General features: G+C 43.6%; 1 protein-coding gene and 2 non-coding genes across 3 annotated transcripts in view; all 3 read right to left on the reverse strand.

The window, feature by feature from the left end:
- Positions 1-22462, reverse strand: part of LOC126292206 (esterase FE4-like) — a 93675-nt gene that overhangs the window by 18539 nt on the left and 52674 nt on the right. Inside the window, exons 7-8 of the mRNA XM_049986058.1 lie at positions 18038-18207; positions 7982-8147 (exon numbers count right to left, since the gene is read on the reverse strand). Coding sequence (XP_049842015.1) covers positions 7982-8147; positions 18038-18207 — 336 coding nt within the window. The remainder of the gene's footprint in view (positions 1-7981; positions 8148-18037; positions 18208-22462) is intronic.
- Trnat-agu (transfer RNA threonine (anticodon AGU)) lies at positions 3222-3293 on the reverse strand. Its single transcript has one exon. It is a non-coding gene; the product is annotated as a tRNA-Thr (tRNA).
- Trnat-agu (transfer RNA threonine (anticodon AGU)) lies at positions 3564-3635 on the reverse strand. The gene has a single exon. It is a non-coding gene; the product is annotated as a tRNA-Thr (tRNA).

The raw sequence follows: 22462 nt of genomic DNA on the forward strand, positions 1-22462 counted from the left end.
CATGTACTACTTTAGAAGGATGCTGAAGATTAGATGGGTAGATCAGTTGCCTAACGAAGCCCTCCCGGCTAGCTGTGCGGTCTAACGAGCTGCTCCCCGAGTGGGAATGCGTGCTGGCCTCCTGCAAGAATCCGGCTGGAGGATTAGTGTCGAGGTCTGGTGTGTGCATTGTTTTTAGGCGGTTTTCCATCTGCCTCAGCGAATGCGGGCTGGTTCTCCTTATTCCGCCTCAGTTACAGTATGTCGGCGATTGCTGTGCAAACATTGCCTCCACATATGGGTACACCATAATTACTCTACCATGCAAACATTTGGGGTTACACTCGTCTGGTGTGAGACGTTCCCAGGAAGGTGGGGGTGCACTTGGGGCTGAACTGCACAATAACCCTGGGTTCGGTGTGGGGCGGCGGTGGGGTGGGTGGACTGCTGCGGCCTGTTGTGGGGTTGTGTACCACTGTTGGCTATGGCGGGTACGAAGACTCACCGTCATTTTTAGGTCCCCAGTTCAACTCACACACACAATATACAATACCTAATGAAGATGTACTACATTCAATCGGAAGGAAACGAACTTTGTCGCACAACTCGATTAACAATAGAGATGGATGACAGAACGCAAAGGAATAGCTAATTGATAACGTAAGGAAAGTCAGGCATGAAAGCAGTACTTGAGAAGGCGTGATACAGGCTGCAACCTATCCCCGATGATATTCAGTATGAACTCTGGGAAAGTTGTGAAGGAAACAAAGGCAATACTTGGAAGAGGAATTAAATTTCGTGCAGAAGAGATAAAAGCTATGAGCCTTTGTTAACAGTTTCTGCTCTTGATAGCGCGTCGTTGTAGTATTACTCACAATATTGGTAGTTTCATTTTTCTTCGCCTGTTAGATCTGTGAAAACGAAAGAACCTCACAATAAATAGCGCTCAAGACGGAAAATTACTGATAAAGTGCCAAATCTGATCACTGACTCGTATGAAGACAATATATCCTACGTTGTGAATGTGTGTGATTCGTCAGTGGAATTGTAATTCTGCAAAAGACGTTTAAATGATTGGAAAGAGAGCTTAATGGAATGAACAGCGCTTCGAAAAGAGATTATAAGACATGGAACACAAACTAAAAAGATGAATTATTTGGGCATAAAAATAACTGACGATGACCAAAGCAGCGAGGATATAAAATGCTGATTGGCTATAGAAAGGAAATTGCACTGATGTGAGAAAAGTCTTGGGACACCTCCGAATATCGGGTCGGACCTCTTTTCGCCCGGCCCAGCGAAGCAACTCGACGTGGCCTGGACTCAACACGTCGTTGGAGGTCCCCTCCAGGATACTGACCCATGCTGCCTCTATAGCCGTCCATAGTTGCGAAAGTGTTGATTGTGCAAGATTTTCTGCACCAACGGACCTCTCGAATATGTTCCGTGGATGTCCGATAGGGCTCATTTCGGGCGATCTAGGAGCCAGATCACTCGTTCGAATTGGGCACAGTGTGCTTCACACCAGTGACGTAGGCTCGTGGCTCGGTGACATGGCGGCACACTGTCATCCATAAAAATTCTGTCGTTGTTTGGGAACCATGACTGGCTGCAAATGGTCTCCAGGTAGCCGAACGCAATCATTTCCTCTCAATGTTCGTTTCAGATGGGCTAGAGTCCAGTCCATTCCAAGTAAACAATGTATTTTGGGGTAACTCATCAGTTAGACAAAAAGTATTCACTGCTCAAAAGAAAGTGGTTAGAATAATGTGTGGGGTTCGTAGTCGCACATCTTGTAGACATCTTTTTAAAAGATAGGGAATTCTTATAAGAGCCTCGCAATACTACTCACTAATGAAATTTGTTCTCAACAAGATGGACCAGTTTATAAACAACAGTGAAATTCATGATAATAATACCATGAAAAAGAAAAACTTACAGTATACTTTGCTCAACCAATCTTTGGAACAGATGGGGGTAAAATATGCTGCTATAAAAATTTTCGACAAATTAGCAGATGAAATAAGGTGTCTGACAGACAGCAGTAATAGCTTCAAAAATAAATTGAAATCATATCTCCTTGATAACTCCTTCTGTACCATAGATGAATTCTTGAATAGGAATATATAAATCTATAAATACAGTATATGCATTTTGTGCCATTTAAGGGAATGGGGTATGTGGTGTCACCGCCAGACACCACACTTGCTAGGTGGTAGCCTTTAAATCGGACTCGGTCCGTTAGTATACGTCGGACCCGCGTGTCGCCACTATCAGTGATTGCAGACCGAGCGCCGCCACACGGCCGGTCTAGAGAGACTTCCTAGCACTGGCCCCAGTTGTACAGCCGACTTTGCTAGCGATGGTTCACTGACTTCTACGCTCTCATTTGCCGAGACGATAGTTAGCATAGCCTTCAGCTACGTTATTTGCTACGACCTAGCAAGGCGCCAGTATCTGTACTATTGATATTGTGAATCATGTACCACAAAGAGCGACGTTCTCCATTAATGGATTAAAGTTAAGTATTCCACCAGCTACGTCCGTTTTTCTCAGTTCTAATTCCCTTGTCATGTTCCAGGCCTCACGCCAACCTGCGTGAGCTAAAACGCGTGCATTTCAGCCTCCTCTACTAACACGGTGTTGGCTCTCCTGCCAACCACAACAGGGTAAATAATAGAAATATTAATCTTTAACTCTGTATTGTAATAGATATAAAAAAAAGTCTACAAGGCACAAGTGGTCCATCGGCACGATCCGACCGCCGTGTCATCCTCAGTGGAGGATGCGGATAGGAGTGGCGTGGGGTCAGCACACCGCTGTCCCGGTCGTTATGATGGTATTCTTGACCGGAGCCGCTACTATTCGGTCGAGCAGCTCCTCAATTGGCATCACGAGGCTGAGTGCACTCTGAAAAATGGCAACAGCGCACGGCAGCCTGGATGGTCACGCCCGATAGCGCTTAACTTCGGTGATCTCACGGGAACCGGTGTATCCAGTGCAGCAAGGCCGCTGCCCATTATAAATTTAGTTTCATATGCGCATTTCTTGCGCACTCGACACGTTCCACATCATAACGGCTACCGTACCGCGAAAACTGATCAATGGAACACGCAACTAGCTAACTACCTAACTAACTGTCGACACCATTATGGAGACGCTGCCAGGTAGCACCGTGCCTTGTTGCCAACTTCGATACATGGTCAAATATGATCGAAGCAGACTAAATCAATTAAAATTTGTGCCGCGGCCGGGACTCGAACCTGGGTCTTCTTGCTTACTAGGCAGACATGCTACCACTACACCACCGAGGCACTATGGCAGACATAGCTGCACGAACTACCTAGGTCGACTTCCCTCCCCAACACAAACTTTAATTCATTTTCCCTTAATACCGTCACTATTGCCTGGGCTCGCCGGTATTGGCGAGCTACCCAGCATTGGACGTAGCGGGACGTCTGCTGTACCATATGGTGATCTTCTCAGATCTTATAATTAAATGTGTCCTTTGAGACTCCCGTCTCGTTATTATCTCACGATAATGATCAAATATGATCGAAGCAGACTAAATCAATTAAAATTTGTGCCGTGGCCGGGACTCGAACCCGGGTCTTCTTGCTTACTAGGCAGATATGCTACCACTACACCACCGAGGCACTATGGCAGACATAGCTGCACGAACTACTTAGGTCGAGTTCCCTCCCCAACACAAACTTTAATTCATTTTCCCTTAATACCGTCACTATTGCCAGGGCTCGCCGGTATTGGCGAGCTACCCAGCATTGGACGTAGCAGGACGTCTGCTGTACCATATGGTGATCTTCTCAGATCTTATAATTAAATGTGTCCTTTGAGACTCCTGTCTCGTTATTATCTCACGATAATGATCAAATATGATCGAAGCAGACTAAATCAATTAAAATTTGTGCCGCGGCTTCGTGGGGTATGGGCAACACTCAAATCCTACCATCAGTTCTTACCAACTGAAGTCGGGACTCATCTGACCAGCTCACGGCTTTCCAGTCGTCTACGGTCCAACTGATACGGAGCTCAGGAGAGGAGCTGCAGGCGATGTCGTGATGTTAGCGAAGGCACTCGTGTCGGTCGCCGGTGCCATAGCCTGCTCAATGGCAAACTTCGCCGCGCAGCTCTAACAGATACGTTCGCCGTACGTCCCACATTGATTTTCGCTGTTATTTCACACACTCTTGGTTGTCTGTTAACACTGACAACCCTATGCTAACGTCGCTGATCTCGGTCGTTAAGTGAAGACCGTCGCCAATTGTGATATCCTTGGTGATGGCTGAAGTTTGGTAATCTCAACGCACCGTTGGTGTGGTGGATTTCAGTATATTGAATTATCTAACGATTATAGAAACAGTGTCCCATGCGTCTACTTCCAACAACCATTCAGCGTTCAAAGTCTGTTTATTCCCTCTTGCGGCCATAATCGCGTAGGAAATCTTTTCACATGAATCGTCTGAATTGCCTGTTCAACGGCAAACTTCGCCGCGCAGCTCTAACGGATACGTTCGCCGTACGTCCCACATTGACTTTCGCTGTTATTTCACACACTCTTGGTTGTCTGTTAACACTGACAACCCTATGCAAACGTCGCTGATCTCGGTCGTTAAGTGAAGACCGTAGCCAATTGTGATATCCTTGGTGATGGCTGAAGTTTGGTAATCTCAACGCACCGTTGGTGTGGTGGATTTCAGTATATTGAATTATCTAACGATTATAGAAACAGTGTCCCATGCGTCTACTTCCAACAACCATTCCGCGTTCAAAGTCTGTTTATTCCCTCTTGCGGCCATAATCGCGTAGGAAATCTTTTCACATGAATCGTCTGAATTGCCTGTTCAACGGCAAACTTCGCCGCGCAGCTCTAACGGATACGTTCGCCGTACGTCCCACATTGACTTTCGCTGTTATTTCACACACTCTTGGTTGTCTGTTAACACTGACAACCCTATGCAAACGTCGCTGATCTCGGTCGTTAAGTGAAGACCGTCGCCAATTGTGATATCCTTCGTGATGGCTGAAGTTTGGTAATTTCAGTATATTGAATTATCTAACGATTATAGAAACAGTGTCCCGTGCGTCTACTTCCAAGAACCATTCCGCGTTCAAAGTCTGTTTATTCCCTCTTGCGGCCATAATCGCGTAGGAAATCCTTTCACATGAATCGTCTGAATATAAATGACAGTTCCGCGAATGCGCTGCCCTTTTATAACTCGTGTAGTTCATACAAGCGCCATCTGTGTATGTACACATATGAGGGTCACTCCAAAAGAAATGCACACTATTTTTTTAACCCATCTTTTATTATACATGTTTCAAAGTTTTACAGTGTGTAGATACATCCTTCAGGAACAATATTTCAGTTCTCCACATAATTTCCATCCCTCTCTACTGCCTTGCGCCATCTTGGAACCAGCGACTGTATATTACAGTTAAAACTGATGAGTTATATTCTTTCGCAGCTAATGCCTCACACATCGGTAAAATATCAGATCACAACCACACTGACACACACTTGAAATTCGAAACCTCGGATCAAATAAATCAGAAACTATTCATTTAACCGCATTGAAATGAGATCGAAGTTGCACACACTTGTTTGTAAGAACAGCATTCCTTCTTTCTAAAGCCGCTATAGTATTCATCAAAGTAACTTTATCTGTGTCTGAAAAAAAACTGTCATCTGTACATGTGCTCTTATTATGATGTTTCTTATTTGGTGACAGCTTTTCCAGAGATCTCTTATGTAGATCTCGTTTCTTATACCGTTTGGTTCTGTCTTCTGTTGCGGGTGACACTTTGACAGTCGCACTACTGCACGGCAAATTGCACGAAGGAACTGCATCTGGCTTGAGAATTCTTTTTCGGGGCAAATTAGGCAATTCAGACTGTAAATCCCTTAAGAAATCTGTTTCTGCGAAATGGCGAGAACATATTCGTGCATGCGCAACATTTACACTGTCTTTCCTACAACATTTCGACAACCATAGTTTTTGTAATGTTTCATTACGCGGGAAACTGTGATACATGACGTCAGTTCCCTTTGTGCTCCGGTTGTAGAAAAAACAGCACGTAACGGCACAGCCTGGCATTGTTAATTTTCTCACTCACTTGTTGATTCTCCAATAAGAATTTCACAGGACGAACCATAAACTATAGAACCGGCGAACACAATGTTGATCCCGCTGTCCACTATCGCTAACTGTTTCAGTTCCGAATCAAATATTAATTACAGCAAAAACCGTTAACCTTCCCGAATTCCGAATGTTTCCGCTGTTGACTGAGTACCTCAGAAGAAAGAACTCAATCAAAATACTCCTTCAAACACAAGAAAAACAATCACATACAATTCGAACTGGGTACTGTTTGGCACAGCTGCTTCCACCGTGACGTCATGCGCACAACTGAGAAAACACGTTGCTTTCTGCGCATAGCTTTCTGCGCCCCCCTGGTGTTGTCCATCAGATCGTTTCCATGGTTTTTTAACTGACATGTGGCCGTGCATTGTCGTGCAACAGCAAAACATCCAGCTTTTGCCGATGTGGTCGAACACGACTCAGTAGAATTTGAAGTTTCTTCATTGTCGTCACATATGCATCAGAATTTATGGTGGTTCCACTTGGCATGATGAACACAAGCAAGACTTCTTTGGAATCGAAAAACACCATAGCCATAAATTTTCCAGCAGAAGGTGTGGTTTTGAGTTTTTTTTTCTTGGGTGAATTTCCATTGATTGCCTCTTCGTCTCTGGTGAAAAATGATGGAGCCATGTTTCATCACCTGTCACAATTCTTCCAAGAAATTCATCTCCACCATTCTCGTACTGTTCCAAAAGTTCGCTGCATACCGTTTTTCTTGTTTCTTTGTGAGCCACTGTCAACATCGTGGGAACCCACCTGGCACAAACCTTTTCTAACGCTAACACTTTCAGTATTCTGCAAATACTTCCTTCCCCTATCCCAACGTAGCGTGACAATTCGTTAACTGTGATGCGTCTGTTAGCAGTCACCAACTCGTTAACTCTCTGCACATTGTCTGGAGTGTGTGCAGCACGAGGCCTGCCGCTGCGAGGACAATCCTCAATATTGCCGTGCCCGCTTTCATCATGTAACCTGCTTGCCTCCTGATTAACTGTACTGTGATCGACATCAGCACCTCCATACACCTTTTTCAACCTCTTGTGGATGTTTTCCACTGTCTCGTTTTCACTGCACAGGAATTCTATGACAGCATGCTGCTACTGACGAACGTCAAGTGTAGCAGCCATCTTTAAGACAGGCTGTGACGGCGCCACTCACGGGAACAGGTTGAACTAAGTTTGAAAACAAGTGGGAAGGGTGTATCTACACACTGTAAAACTTTCACACATGCAGAATGAAAACTGTATTTTTACAAAAACAGTGTGCATTTCTTTTGGGGTGACCCTTGTAGCTGTACCATCTGTCATCTCAGCTTACTTCTAAAGAAAAGAGATTTTTTAACATGTTAAATTAAATGATACGGAATTATTACGAGTTATGTAGATACAAACGTTAAGGATAAATGTTCAGACTAGAATAGAAGCTGTTGAAATGTGGTGCTAGAGGAGTATGCTGAAGATTGGATAGGTAGATCTGATTAACTATGGAGTGCTGAGTCGAGTTGGGGAGAATACAAATTTATAGCAAAAGTTCTCTGAAAGAAGGGAACTGTTGATAGGATACAACATGGGGCGTCAGGGAATCGTCAACTTGGTAATGGAGAGAATTGTATGGGATAAAAATTGCGGTGGGGGCTCAAGGTATGATTAGAGTAAGGAGGTAGAAATCTATATAGGTTCCAGTAGCTATGAAGAAGTCTGCACAGACAACAGAGTATGGGGGAGCGGTAGCCTTGAGATCAATACCGCAGGAACATACTAGAACAACGCCTCCAAACTTTAAAGTTAACGTTACCTAGAGAACAATGAAGCTACCGAATATCACTAGAGATACAGTACCATTAAACACCTCCCTGATCTTTCGCACCCTAGATGCCATCGGTCCATCAGGAATTTTCTCATTCACGTAGTGGAAGACGAAGAAGTGGGCTGGGGCTACCGACTTGGAGCTGTGTAGTTTGGCCACCCGCACACCATGGTATGTGAACATCAGGTCGCCCAAAAGCTGAAAAGAAAGAAAGCTTCATTTAGCATAAAACTGAAAGCGAAAGCAATTGCTCTATTGATCTTTTTGAACAATTATGCTGTGTAACAATGGCATAGTGATCGAAGGAATTTGGATTCCCCCACCAGAAGCTTTGGCATAGACGATATTATTACTGGCGCGATTTCTCCCATTGAAATTCTCCCGATTCATGTGACGAAGGCTATGTATTTTTCATTAAGCTCGGTGGCTAAGTGGTCGATTGCCAGACTTTGGATCCAAATATGTGTGGTTAATTCCCATTGCGTCCTGTAGTTTTCATCTCTCATATATCATTTCATTCTCTCATGGAAACGTATGTTTATGTCGAAAATACTGGGATTCAGCGAGGTTCGGGATATACTTTAAACCGTAGCTGGGCGTGTAATTAGGTGTTTAAGTCGGTTACAAGTTCAGAATAATGGAATGGGCTGGGCGTGAAGTCGAAGTGATCTTTGATGATGGATGCGAGTATGTCATTCCATGGTGATTCACCTGTGTGTCAGAGTCCAAAAGCGTAGTGATTCCAAGTGTTGGAGTGCGAGCCTCACAGCAGTGCACGGCCAGATGTTTCCAGTGGGTGACGGATCTGGAGGACGTGCTGGCCAAGGAATGGTCTAAATCATCTGTATCGAAGTAGGTCAGGAACGTACAGGCACCATCTTGTTGGAAGATAACTTTCCAGAGGCTTCGACATCAAGGCACAGTCTCCAGGTATCACACGTCGGAAATGTAGTGACTTTTGACCAATGTACCGGCTACGTGAGCCATGGGAACCGTGTTCAGTCCCAGTGTCATCACATGCAATATGAATATACAGATGAATCGAATGGTCGGAGGTGCCTATCACTCGGCAATTGCGAATTTAGAACGCAACAAAGACATTTATAAATGAAAGACTGCAATTAAATAAAATCTGCAGGTGCTTTCTTAACGACTTGAAATGACGAGTATGACAGTAGAAGTGAACATGGTATATTTCTACAAAACACTTATTGGCATCGATGCTCCAGCAATTAAATAAAATACGAGTTGAATTACCGGGAAACAATACATTCCTACTTCACGTAATTAGTTATGAACATCAACATAGCTCTCGTGATATTCACTTCTACACGCCTACTACGCCTTCACTGTAGAAACCTAGGAAATCTCACAAGTTCACAAGTCTGCACTCCGAAGTATTTCTACCTCTCGCAACCACGTGCAGACCGCTCCACTCTCCAAGTCGCTTGCCACGACCGCCGCGTCCATCACCTCCCCTGTCCTGTGCGGTACTCCCCTCGCACCGCACTGTCCCGAACTCGCTTCTATCCAGTCTCCCCATTCGCGAGCTCTGTGATTGGCTAGAGCGCTCGCGCCATGTCTTCAAGCCAACGCACCCACACAAACATAATGAAACACATTCGAAATACTGGATTTACATTTAAATAACTTGGAATTAAATAAATACACCTGTGGCTGGACCATAAACACGCTTTAACACACATTATTAGATACATAAACAAATTAAAGAAACATGTATCAAAGGAACACGACAAAAGTAGCCTAATGTCTCTGTGCTTTCTAAGACACAGTAAACATTTAACCAATTTCTTCATGAATGTACTATTCAAGATACATGCCTGTAATTCACACCAATTTAGGTTTACACTAACAAATTTCTAAAGACCGGGCGATCGACAAAATCGGATGAAGCGTTTATATTTTGGAAATTCGTTGCTGGGTGTTAATTGTATAATTTACCGTCATATACTAAACTTTAAACTAAAAAAGATATTGAAAATCTTTCTTTTATCATGATTCATCCGGCTACTATTAATTTCCATATGAGCTGTGACTGGAATACTCTCTGTCAAATTCTAAACGTCGCAGGAGTAAAATACAGGGAGCGGAAGGCTATTGTACAGAAACAATTTGTACAGAAACCAGATGGCAGTTATAAGAGTCGAGGGACATCAAAGGGAAGCAGTGGTTGGGAAGGGAGTGAGACAGGGTTGTAGCCTATCCCCAATGTTATTCAATCTTTATACTGAGCAAGCAGTGAAGAAACAAAACAAAAATTCTGAGTAGGTATTAAAATCCATGGAGAAGTAATAAAAACTCTGAGGTTTGCCGATGACATTGCAATTCTATCAGAGACAGCAAAGGACTTGGAAGAGCAATTGAACCGAATGGATAGTGTCTTGAAAGGAGGATACAAGATGAACATCAACAGAAGCAAAACGAGGATAATGGAATGTAGTCGAATTAAGTTGGGTGATGCTGGGGTAATTAGATTAGGAAATGAGACACTTAAGGAGTTTTGCTATTTAGGGAGCAAAAGAATTGATGATGGTCGAAGTAGAGAGGATATAAAATGTAGACTGGCAATGTCAAGGAAAGCGTTTCTGAAGAAGAGAAATTTGTTAACATCGAGTTTAGATTTAAGTGCCAGAAAGTCGTTTCTGAAAGTATTTGTATGGAGTGTGGCCATGTATGGAAGTGAAACGTGGACGACAAATAGTTTAGACAAGAAGAGAATAGAAGCTTTCGAAATGTGGTGCTACAGAAGAATGCTGAAGATTAGATGGGTAGATCACATAAGTAATGAGGAGGTATTGAATAGAATTGGGGAGAAGAGGAGTTTGTGGCACAACTTGAGAAGAAGAAGGGACCGGTTGGTAGGACATGTTCTGAGGCATCAAGGGATCACAAATTTAGCATTGGAGGGCAGCGTGGAGGGTAAAAATCGTAGAGGGAGACGAAGAGATGAATACACTAATCAGATTCAGAAGGATGTAGGCTGCAGTGGGTACTGGGAGATGAAGAAGCTTGCACAGGATAGAGTAGCATGGAGAGCTGCATCAAACCAGTCTCAGGAATGAAGACCACAACAACAACAACAACTGTGAAATGTCTGCCACTAAGGTTTCACGAAGTTCGCCATCTTTGGCCCTCCCAGCGCACAGCGTCACCAAGAAATTCACAGCCATGTGCTCGATTGACCACGTGCTGGGGCTCCCTTCCTGCTCAGCTAAAGTTCGGCACCACGTGGTTGCTGCTGGGCCGCGGCTTTGACGAGCGTCTTGTGTAGCCGCCCCAACTCCGTTCATATAATATTTCCAGGGCGCCACAACTTGCCCGTCGCCTCACAACGTATGATCGCATCAGGTGCCGGGCCCATATGAAAATGAGTAATGTGGACTGCACAACGGAATGAAAGCATCACTCCTTCGAAACAACGTAGTTCTAAACTACGGTGACGCTTAAGTTTGCACCTTAGCTCAACAGTATGTACAAGATTGCTCTGTACTGATACAAAAGCGTTGCACCCTGCGATATCACCCTCCAGCTCGACGGCGTTTCAAACAGCAACGTGTCGACACGTGCGAAAAATAGACCACATCTCACATGTTCAAGTGAGGTGTAAGGTGGGGTAATGAAGTCACACACACACACACCAGATTTCACCACAGTTCTGCCCGATGCCACTGCGGACATATCACACGATGAGAATGTCGCCACAACACTCTTACCCACATTTAACCCTTCATTTTGACGCTTTTGCCATGGAGGTCAGAACCGCAAGTTGCAGGGTTGAAATCACGCGATTTTCTTATGGGTGGCGGAGAAAAGCATTCCGAGACACCGCCATTCAGAATCGGCATGAAAGGCTGCAGGGGATGGCATAAATGGCGTGAATGAAGCCACCCCTTTCCCTGGGGTGTTGACTCCTAGGCATTTCGAGGAACAAAACAACAGTTGCCAATGTGACGAGCAACAGAAACATGTTCTTGGTATCCTTTGACATTACTGACATCCTTAGACGTTCAATCCCTAACGTCATTATGGGGCTTGTAATGGTACCTGAATTACGTAACCATTACGGCACCTCACCTGAACCTCTCGATACCAGTAATATTCTACTGTGTTTCAGTAGAAGTAGTTAACATGTTTCTGAGACAACATTCAGATTTGATTTCATTGATGTAGAGGTACTTTGATTCATCGATATGTTTATATTGCAATGATATTATTCTTATGTGTATTCTTTCTTTTGTCACTGTGATCATTGACGTACTTGCAACTCTGATTTTTGGGCGCATAAGCGATTATTAGTTAGTTAGAGAGACGAACCTAGAGAAAGGCAAATCTTGGACGCTATGTTGGAAAGACGCATAACGTAGTCAGCTAATAAAATGTGAACTTTAACAGTGAGGAAGATGTTTTCAAGTATGTTTTGTATTGTGAAGTGATGTATTGTGTGTTAGGTGATATTGCAAATAAAAACAATTAAAAGGAAGTGTAACTTAAATTCGGAGTGCTGATTACTTTTTTAAATATCCATTGCCCTGCAAAAGTGTAATCTTCAAGAATGGTTTGTGAAACACATCTATAAAACTTTTGAATATAGCAGAATAAAACCAAGGCCTCTTTGCATCCGAGCTTGGAATCATCACCACCTAGATTTTCGACAATTGAGCCACTATTTTACAACGAGACCAGCGTGGGAAACACGAAACGATGAGTGCCTAGTTTATTCATTATTACATGAAATGACTTTATTAACTGTGCTCTGACACCTGCCACATAATATGACTGTTGTTGCCCGAAAATGCAGTATTTAGGAGCGTGAGCAACACAACAATCATTATTAAATTTTGACCTTTGTTGTGGTAGGGTTGTTAGAGGCTGCATACTCATTAAAGACGATCTGCCCCTTCTGGGGCGCAGTGTGACCACAGTGCTTGCTCTTGTACTCAAGCTGGAACGACTAGGGGCCGTTCAGTGCCATTCAAGAAAATTTAAACGTAATCTGAGGCAGAAAACTGCACTTACGGTTTTTCATCTTTCCTATTTAGCTTCCTCCGAGATCATTGGGGGATGGAGGGGTGGATAACGTGTGGAACGTAGATTCATGAGTGAATTAAATGGCAAAATACCCTTATAAGATTCCCTAGTTTGCCAAAATCATCAGTGCCTTCCACTTCCCTTTCTACAGCACGACAGAAACCCTGAAAACAGTCACAAGCCCCTGGAGGCACACTACAATACTGTGGCATATATTAGGCCATCCGAAATTTGGGTGTCTACAAGCCAATAGGACTTCGTCAGGGGTAATGTCTGTACAGGTATATTTTTGAAATTCTCAGTAATGTTAGGCACGCTCTATCGAGGGCTTTATTGGGCGGGGGGGGGGGGGGGGGAGGGGGGAAGGGGGTTCTTAGAGGAAGATAAGAGCTGGAATCAGCTACTGGACGTCTACTGATTGGGGACAGATGTCCTTTCCAGGTTAAACGCGATTTGTCCTCCATTGCCGTGAAACATCTGGCAGCAAACACACTGCAACAACAGTCAGTTGGGCCCAAGCTTGAGAAGGGAATGTTTGGGGAATGTTTGTCAGTCTGCTATTGTGGCGCAGCGGTTCTAGGCGCTTCAGTCCGGAACCGTGCTGCTTCTACTGCCCCAGGCATGGATGTCTGTGATGTTCTAAGTCTAGGGGACTGATAACCTCAGATGTTAAGTCACATAGTGTTGCAGTTGTGGTATTCAGTCCTGAGACTGGTATGATGCAGCTCTCCATGTTACTTTACCCTGTGCAAGCTTCTTCATCTCCCAGTACGTACTGCAACCTACATCCCTCTGAATGTCAGTGTATTCATCTCTTGGTTACGATTTTTACCCTCCACGATGCCCTCCAATACGAAATTGGTGATCCCCTGATGCCTCAGAACATGTCCTACCAACCGATTCCTTCTTCTAGTCAAGTTGTGCCACAAACGTCTCTTCTCCCCAATCCTATTCAATACTTCCTCATTAGTTATGTGATCTATCCATCTAATCTTCAGCATTCTTCTGTAGCACCACATTTCGAAAGCTTCTACTCTCTTCTTTTCGGAACTATTTATCGTCCATGTTTCACTTCCATATATGGCTACACTCCATACATATACTTTCAGAAGGGACTTCCGGATATTTGAATCTATAATCGATGTTAACAAATTTCTCTTCTTCAGAAACACTTTCCTTGCCATTGCCAGTCGACATTTTATATCCTCTCTACTTCGACCATCATCAGCTATTTTGCTCCCCAAATAGCAGAACTCCTTTACTACTTTAAGTGCATCATTTCCTAATCTAATTCCCTCAGCATCACCCGACTTCATTCGACTATATTACATTACAGTCGTTTTTCTTTTGTTGATGTTCATCTTATATCCTTCTTTGAAGTCACTGTCCATTCCGTTCAACTGCTCTTCGAAGTCCTTTTCTGTCTCTGACAGAATTACATCGGTGAACCTCAAAGTTTTTATTTCTTCTCCATGGATTTTAATACCTACTCCGAATTTTTCTTTTGTTTCCTTTACCGCTTGCTCAATATACAGATTGAATAACATCGGGGAGAGGCTACCTGTCTCACTCCCTTCCCAACCACTGCTTCCCTTTCGTGTCCCTCGACTCTTATAACTGACATCTGGTTTCTGTTCAAATTGTACATAGCCTTTTGCTCCCTGTATTTTACCCCTGCCACCTTCAGAATTTGAATGAGAGTATTCCAGTCAACACTGTCAAAAGCTTTCTCCAAGTCTACAAATGCAAGAAACGTATGTTTGCCTTTCCTTAATCTATTATCTAAGATAAGTCGTAGAGTCAGTATTGCCTCACGTGTTTCAACATTTCTACGGAATCCAAACTGATCTTCCCCCGAGGTTGGCTTCTACTAGTTTTTCCATTCGTCTGTAAACAATTCGAATTAGTATTTTGCAGCTGTGACTTATCAAACTGATATTTCGCTAATCTTCACATCTGTCTACACTTGCTTTCTTTGAAATTGGAATTATTATATTCTTCTTGAAGTCTGACGGTATTTCGCCTGCCTGATACATTTTGCTCACCAGATGGTAGAGTTTTGTCAGGACTGGCTCTCCCGAGGCTGTCAGTAGTTGTCTATTCCCGGGGCCTTGTTTCGACTTAGGTCTTTCAGTGGTCTATCAAACTCTTCACGCAGTATCATATCTCCCATTTCATCTTCATCCACCGCCTCTTCCATTTCTATAACATTGCCCTTAAGTACATCGCCCTTGAATAGACCGTCTATATACTCCTTCCACCTTTCTGCTTTCCCTTCTTTGCTTAAAACTGAGTTCCCATCTGAACTCTTGATATTCATACAAGTCGTTCTCTTCTCTCCAAAGGTCTCTTTAATTTTCATGGAGGCAGTATCTATCTTACCCCTAGTCAGATAAGCCTCTACATCCTTACACCTGTCCTCTAGCCATGCCTGCTTAGCCATTTAACGCTTCCTGTCGATCTCATTTTTGAGACATTTGTATTCCTTTTTGCCTGCTTCAGTAACTGCATTTTTATATTTTCTCCTTTCGTCAATTAAATTCTATATTTCTTCTGTCACCCAAGGATTCCTACTAGCCCTCGTCTTTTTACCTACTTTATCCTCTGCCCCCTTCACTACTTCGTCCCTCAAAGCTACCCATTCTTCTTCTACTGTATTTCTTTCTCCGATACTTGTCAATTGTTTCCTTATGCTCTCCCTGAAACTCTGTAAATCTCTGGTTTAGTCAGTTTATCCAGATCCCATAGTGCCCCAAGAAATTTGAACCATTTGAATGTTTTGTGGCATTCTGTGGGTGATGTCGTCATTCTGGAAGGCACAGAACTGTGAATCTATTCTTAGGGACCAGGCAACGTGTCACACAGCTTGCAGTGTACGTCTGTGGTTTGAAGAACTGGATAATTTCACCATACTCTCCTGGCGAGCAAATTTCATCCAAACCCAGTCGAGAATGTGTGGTGCCACCCAATCCGGGCTGTTTGAGCCGTGGATCCTCAAATGAGAAACCTGTACATCTGACCACAGCACTGGAGTCTGCATAGCTCCACATGCCTATCGGTATCTTCCAGAACCTGACTGACACAGCGGTTCGCTGTGCGAAAGATGGTTACTGGGGCTTTTGACAGGTTTTTGACTTTAATGGGTCTGGACAATGTAGTAATCAAGCAACACGGCGTCAACGTGGCAGCGGTATCTGCTGCTTTCTGCGCCACGTTTACTAGCAGACCGAGTTGGGTTTCAAACGTTCGCCGGCCACTGTGGCCGAGCGGTTCTAGGCGCTTCAGTCTGGAACTGCGCTGCTGCTACGGTCGCAGGTTGCCTCAGACATGGATGTGTGTGATGTCCTTAGGTTAGTTAGGTTTAAGTAGTTCTAAATCTAGGGGACTGATGACCTCAGATGTTAAGTTCCATAGTGCTTAGAGCCAATTGAACTATTTGTCATCAAACGATCTTTATAGCGGGAGCCATATCGATTCCTACAATGGAAATTTTCAACCCGCAGAAAGGCCACATTACGCCAACATAAGAGATGTTGTAAATAATAATTCCAATCCCAAAGAAACCAGGTGTTGACAGATGTGAAAACTACCGAACTATCAGTTTAGTAAGTCACGGCTGCAAAATACTAACGCGAATTCTTTACAGACGAATGGAAAAACTAGTAGAAGCCGACCGCGGGGAAGATCAGTTTGGATTCCGTAGAAATGTTGGAACATGTGAGGCAATACTGACTCTACGACTTATCTTAGATAATAGATTAAGGAAAGGCAAACCTAGATTTCTAGCATTTGTAGAGTTAGAGAAAGCTTTTGACAATGTTGTCTGGAATACTCTCTTTCAAATACTGAAGGTGGCAGGGGTGAAATACAGGGAGCGAAAGGCTATTTACAATTTGTACAGAAACCAGATGGCAGTTATAAGAGTCGAGGGACATGAAAGGGAAGCGGTGACTGGGAAGGGAGTGAGACAGGGTTGTAGCCTGTCCCCGATGTTATTCAATCTGTATATTGAGCAAGCTGTAAAGGAAACAAAAGAAAAATATGGAGTAGGTATTAAAATCCACGGAGAAGAAATAAAAACGTTGAGGTTCGCCGATGACATTGTAACTCTGTCAGAGACAGCGAAGGACTTGGAAGAGCTGTTGAACCGAATGGACAGTGTCTTGAAAGGAGGATATAAGATGAACACCAACAAAAGCAAAACCAGGATAATGGAATGTAGTCTAATTATGTCGGGTGATGCTGAGGGTATTAGATTAGGAAATGATACACTTAAAGTAGTAAAGGAGTTTTGCTATTTCGGGAGCAAAATAACTGACGATGGTCGAAGTAGAGGGGATGTAAAATGAAGACTGGCAATGGCAAGGAAAGCGTTTCTGAAGAAGACAAATTTGTTAACATCGAGTTTACATTTAAGTGCCAGAAAGTCGTTTCTGAAAGTATTTGTATGGAGTGTGGCCATGTATGGAAGTGAAACGTGGACGACAAATAGTTTAGACAAGAAGAGAATAGAAGCTTTCGAAATGTGGTGCTACAGAAGAATGCTGAAGATTAGATGGGTAGATCACATAAGTAATGAGGAGGGATTGAATAGAATTGGGGAGAAGAGGAGTTTGTGGCACAACTTGAGAAGAAGAAGGGACCGGTTGGTAGGCATCAAGGGATCACAAATTTAGCATTGGAGGGCAGCGTGGAGGGTAAAAATCGTAGAGGGAGACGAAGAGATGTATACACTAATCAGATTCAGAAGGATGTAGGCTGCAGTGGGTACTGGGAGATGAAGAAACTTGCACAGGATAGAGTAGCATGGAGAGCTGCATCAAACCAGTCTCAGGACTGAAGACAGCAACAAGGTTCTACAACAGGCATGCGATGTAGTCTTGTAGCTGTATGCGCCTGTTCGACAATCTTGTGAAAACAGCAGTGCGCTCCGCATTCGTATAACCACTTTCCATCTTCCCCTGAATTGAAGCGCAGCAGCGTTCACAGGTCTGCAGATGGTACTAACGTTTTGTTGGTTTGTTTATGGGCTTACTCACTGTGAAGAGCTCCACTTGCGTGTCGGGTCCGATCGGGCGGTCTCCGAAGTAGAAGCGCCGAATCTCCTCTGCGACGGCGTCCTTGTCCGCTTCAGGGCAGCGCAGGTTTGTGGGGATCAGCAGGCGAGGGTTTGCAGCATAACTGGACGTGCGGACCGTGTCACCGATATCTGTTGTAACACCTCAGTTCAGTTTATAGTGATATAAGATATAGAAAGAATAATTTAAAATTAAGAATGGAATTTTTAGAGGGGAAATAGTGTAGAAAATAGTGTGGAATCAGTATTTGCAGATCTAAATTATAGTATATCAGCAAGTAGTTTAACGTCTAAGTACATGGAGAAGGCAGTGACGTTAAACACTTGTGATGAAAAACCTATAACAAGGACTGATCGTTATTATTGCCGCCTTTTTTCCTTGATTGTTTCGTTAAAGGTCGGGGAACCCGTGTCAGTCAGTGAGACAATATTTAGATTGGACTTTATAGTGTTAAGTTTCTCGATAAACTGTTAAAATATTACGGAGATTAAAAGTGATGTAGTGTACGATCTCTGACTGTAGCAACGGAGTATTAAGGAGATTTTAGGACTTTAGTGCTAGAGTGGAACTTTACGGACATACAGGGTGTTACAAAAAGGTACGGCCAAACTTTCAGGGAACATTGCTCACACACAAAGAATGAAAATATGTTATGTGGGCATGTGTCCGGAAACGCTTACTTTCCATGTTGGAACTCATTTTATTACTTCTCTTCAAATCACATTAATCATGGAATGGAAACACACAGCAACAGAATGTACCAGCGTGACTTCAAACACTTTGTTACAGGAAATGTTCAAAATATCCTCCGTTAGCAAGGATACATGCATCGACCCTCCGTCGCATGGAATCCCTGATGCGCTGATGCAGCCCTGGAGAATGGCGTATTGTATCACAGCCGTCCGCAATACGAGCACGAACTTTCTCTACATTTGGTACCGGGGTTGCGTAGACAAGAGCTTTCAAATGCCCCCATAAATGAAAGTCAAGAGGGCTGAAGTCAGGAGAGCGTGGAGGCCATGGAATTGGTCCACCTCTACCAATTCATCGGTCACCGAATCTGTTGTTGAGAAGCGCACGAACACTTCGACTGAAATGTGCAGGAGCTCCTTCGTGCATGAACCACATGTTGTGTCGTACATGTAAAGGCACATGTTCTAGCAGCACAGGCAGAGTATCCCGTATGAAATCATGACAACGTGCTCCATTGAGCGTAGGTGGACGAAACTAAAATGAGCTCTAACATGGAAATTAAGCGTTTCCGGACACATGTCCACATAACATCTTTTCTTTATTTGTGTGTGAGGAATGTTTCCTGTAAGTTTGGCCGTACCTTTTTGTAATACCCTGTATAGACAACAGAAACTCAAATAATCTGCTGCTACGAGTGAATTCAAACGTACCGGTACTAAGATATTAACGTGTGGACTTTTCAAAGTGTCGTGTGCCGTTAGTTGCGAATCTGGACGTAGAGCGCGTGCATATCGGCGTTTGCGGACTATTTGGATTCCTCCAAGCTAGGAACCTTTTAAATAGACCCTCATCTATCACCATCTTAATCCTTGAATATACAGTGAAAGTGAAATACAAGAGTGTTGTACTTATTTCATTTATCTAGTACTAATCAGTGAAGGTTTTACAGACCCAAAGCTATTGAGCAGTATGTTAGCACCATCTAGCGAAAAGCGTAGGCATCAACTACCACGCTAACTGAAGTGAACGTTTATGTGTTTTACGGACTGCTTAATATGAACTTTTGTGACTCTTTGACGTCCCCACTCCCTCCGAAAGGTGGCGCAGGCTGTCTTAATCTTAAAGGGGAGAGTTTTAGCCGGGCAAATTACTAAATAAAAGCGATATTTACAATACTCCCAATAATAGCAAAACACAAGGCCCCCACCTCATCGGAGAGTTGTCGCTGTCACGTCGACAAGTAAAGCCGGAAAACCTACCGACGATATGTATCTACGAGCAGACGTCGACGTTGAGTACCTAAAAAGGGAACCACAAGAGAGTTGGGGCTGCTTCACTGTCCACAAAAAAGGCACGTTGATCGCAGTAGCCATGTTATCGCTTGGAAACTTATAAAACTGTCAGACACAATGGCGTACCTACAGGAGGGAGAATTCTCAATACTAGCGACAGATATTCAGGGTTGGGACAAAAATGTGAAAACGCCAATACTGATGACAGGTTACCATGCGTGATACGGCATTCAAAACAGCTTGCAATAGGCTCGTAATGCAAAAACACATGTTCTGTATGATTTTCAAGGGAATCTTATGCTATATGTCCTGCTAAATACTGGCACGTCCAGTCAGTGACGACGGAAGCAGATATCGATCACGCTAAGTAGACCAGAGGAGATGCGACAATTCAGTGTCGTGTCCACAAAAGCAGTTCTTTGTCGTTGCGAACAATGTGAACGGGAGTCTTTGAACACTGCATTACGATTAGGGAACAAAGATTGTACTCTGGGATTTACGTGATCAGCCGAACTAGATTCATAATCCTAGCCAGTAATCTGACATTAAATGCAATTCTACCATATCACTGCTCACATCCCGCTACGTTTTCGGTCTTTTGGCGTAAAGTCTATCAGAAGTAGGAAAAGGTGTGAAACAAGACTCATCAGACCAAACGACTTTCTTCCATTGCTACACAGTCCCGGTCTTATGGCTTCGACACTACGACTTTCTGTTCCAACTCGCCTCGCAATTCCCGGTTTGTAGAGCTCCCTTTCTGTTGTGTTTGTGCTGAATGGCTTCACTAGTGCAATATTCAGTTCTACAGTGACCTTTGCAGCTGTCGTTCCCCTATTTTTCGACACAATTCTCTTGAATGACCGTCCGTTGCGATCACACAACACACACATTTGTTCGTGTTGTGACAGCACATGATGTTTCCCCTTTTTCCGTGTATATGGTGCAAATATTTGATACGATGTCTCCTGAAACACCAAACACTTTGGCTGTCATGGTGCAGCAGTGCCCACCATCTGAGCGCCAAGAATTTGCCCATGTACGACTTGATAAAAAGCCGACATAATGCACTCATAAGCACACAGAACTTGACCACCACAGACGCTTGCAACGTATTAGGGAAAGTGGACAAGTGCCGTTTGTGACAAAACACCCTGGCTGGCATCTGCATTGATGTTCAAGCACGCATTTCTCGCGATTTTGCATATTTGTCTCGAAACCCAGAACGTAAAACTACAAGAAAACGATCCCAGGCATTAACTCACGAGGTGTGGTCGCTGAGCCCAGACCTTGCGAGAATTTTCAAACTCGCTGTTCAAGGTAATTTATAGGGAGGAATCCTATACTTCATCTAACCCCGTTAAATCGCAAATTCTATAACGCTTTACTGTCGGTTGCATCATCGCCTTCATCGTTTGTTGCTAACACGTGCTGTTGACATATTCTGGGGTCTCCTGTGAACTATGTACCTGTTTTCTTAGTATAGTGTGGTGTGCGTACTGTAAGAACTTCAGTACACACACCATCAGATTATTTGACTTGTCGCTCTAACGAAGTAGGCGAGTGTCAGCAATATGGCTCGTGGTTTTATCGTGGCGTGTTTATCTTCTGCCGTTAGGTCAGACGATAGAAATGTCACTTGCACGCTTAGAGTAGCAGATTGACGGTGACCAACTTTAAACAGAACTTGATTAATTTTCACACACACTCATCAAAATAATAAAAAGCATAATTACTTAACTTGGTTCTGAATGCTATTTACAATTGACAATCTGAAGTTCCTTTGGTCTTGGTACGTTAATCTTATTCTCACATATATCTCTGATACTTGACAAAAGTGTCTATACATTTATCTTCATGGCTGTGTACAGGAATATGGCAATCTTATTAGGAGCAGACTGAAACTTGACTACAGACTAATTCAGACTAAGGCAGACTGACTAATCGGAGGTCTGTACACTCGTTATAATACCTCGCGCGTTCATGTATCACTGCGCGAGTGTGATCTGCGAGGAGAAAAGGTTCTACGTTAGCAGTAATCTCATTGGCTGCGTTACATATTAATACGCGCATCGGCGGAAGCAGAATTTGGTCCGTCTCTAAGGCAGCGCCATCTCGTAGTGCGGAGATGGACGAGCGCTGCGCCTGCGCTGTTGTGCTTAGCGGGGCGCGCTCTAGTGGGAAAGTTGTGTACGCGCTGACTACGCGCAACTATGTACACAATATATAGCAAGAAATGTATTCTCAGAAATTTGTCAGCTTTATCGATCCTAAGCTTGATGAAGATAGAAGTCAGTGTGTAGAGGAACATGTCACGGATATATATTTCAAGGAATAGACTAAAAGGACGACGAGATTTTATTAGCCAGAGGCCACAGTTCTGCTAGCGACCGAGAGTGTCTAT

Source organism: Schistocerca gregaria, chromosome 9 (genome assembly GCF_023897955.1).
Source record: "Schistocerca gregaria isolate iqSchGreg1 chromosome 9, iqSchGreg1.2, whole genome shotgun sequence".
NCBI lineage: Eukaryota > Metazoa > Arthropoda > Insecta > Orthoptera > Acrididae > Schistocerca > Schistocerca gregaria.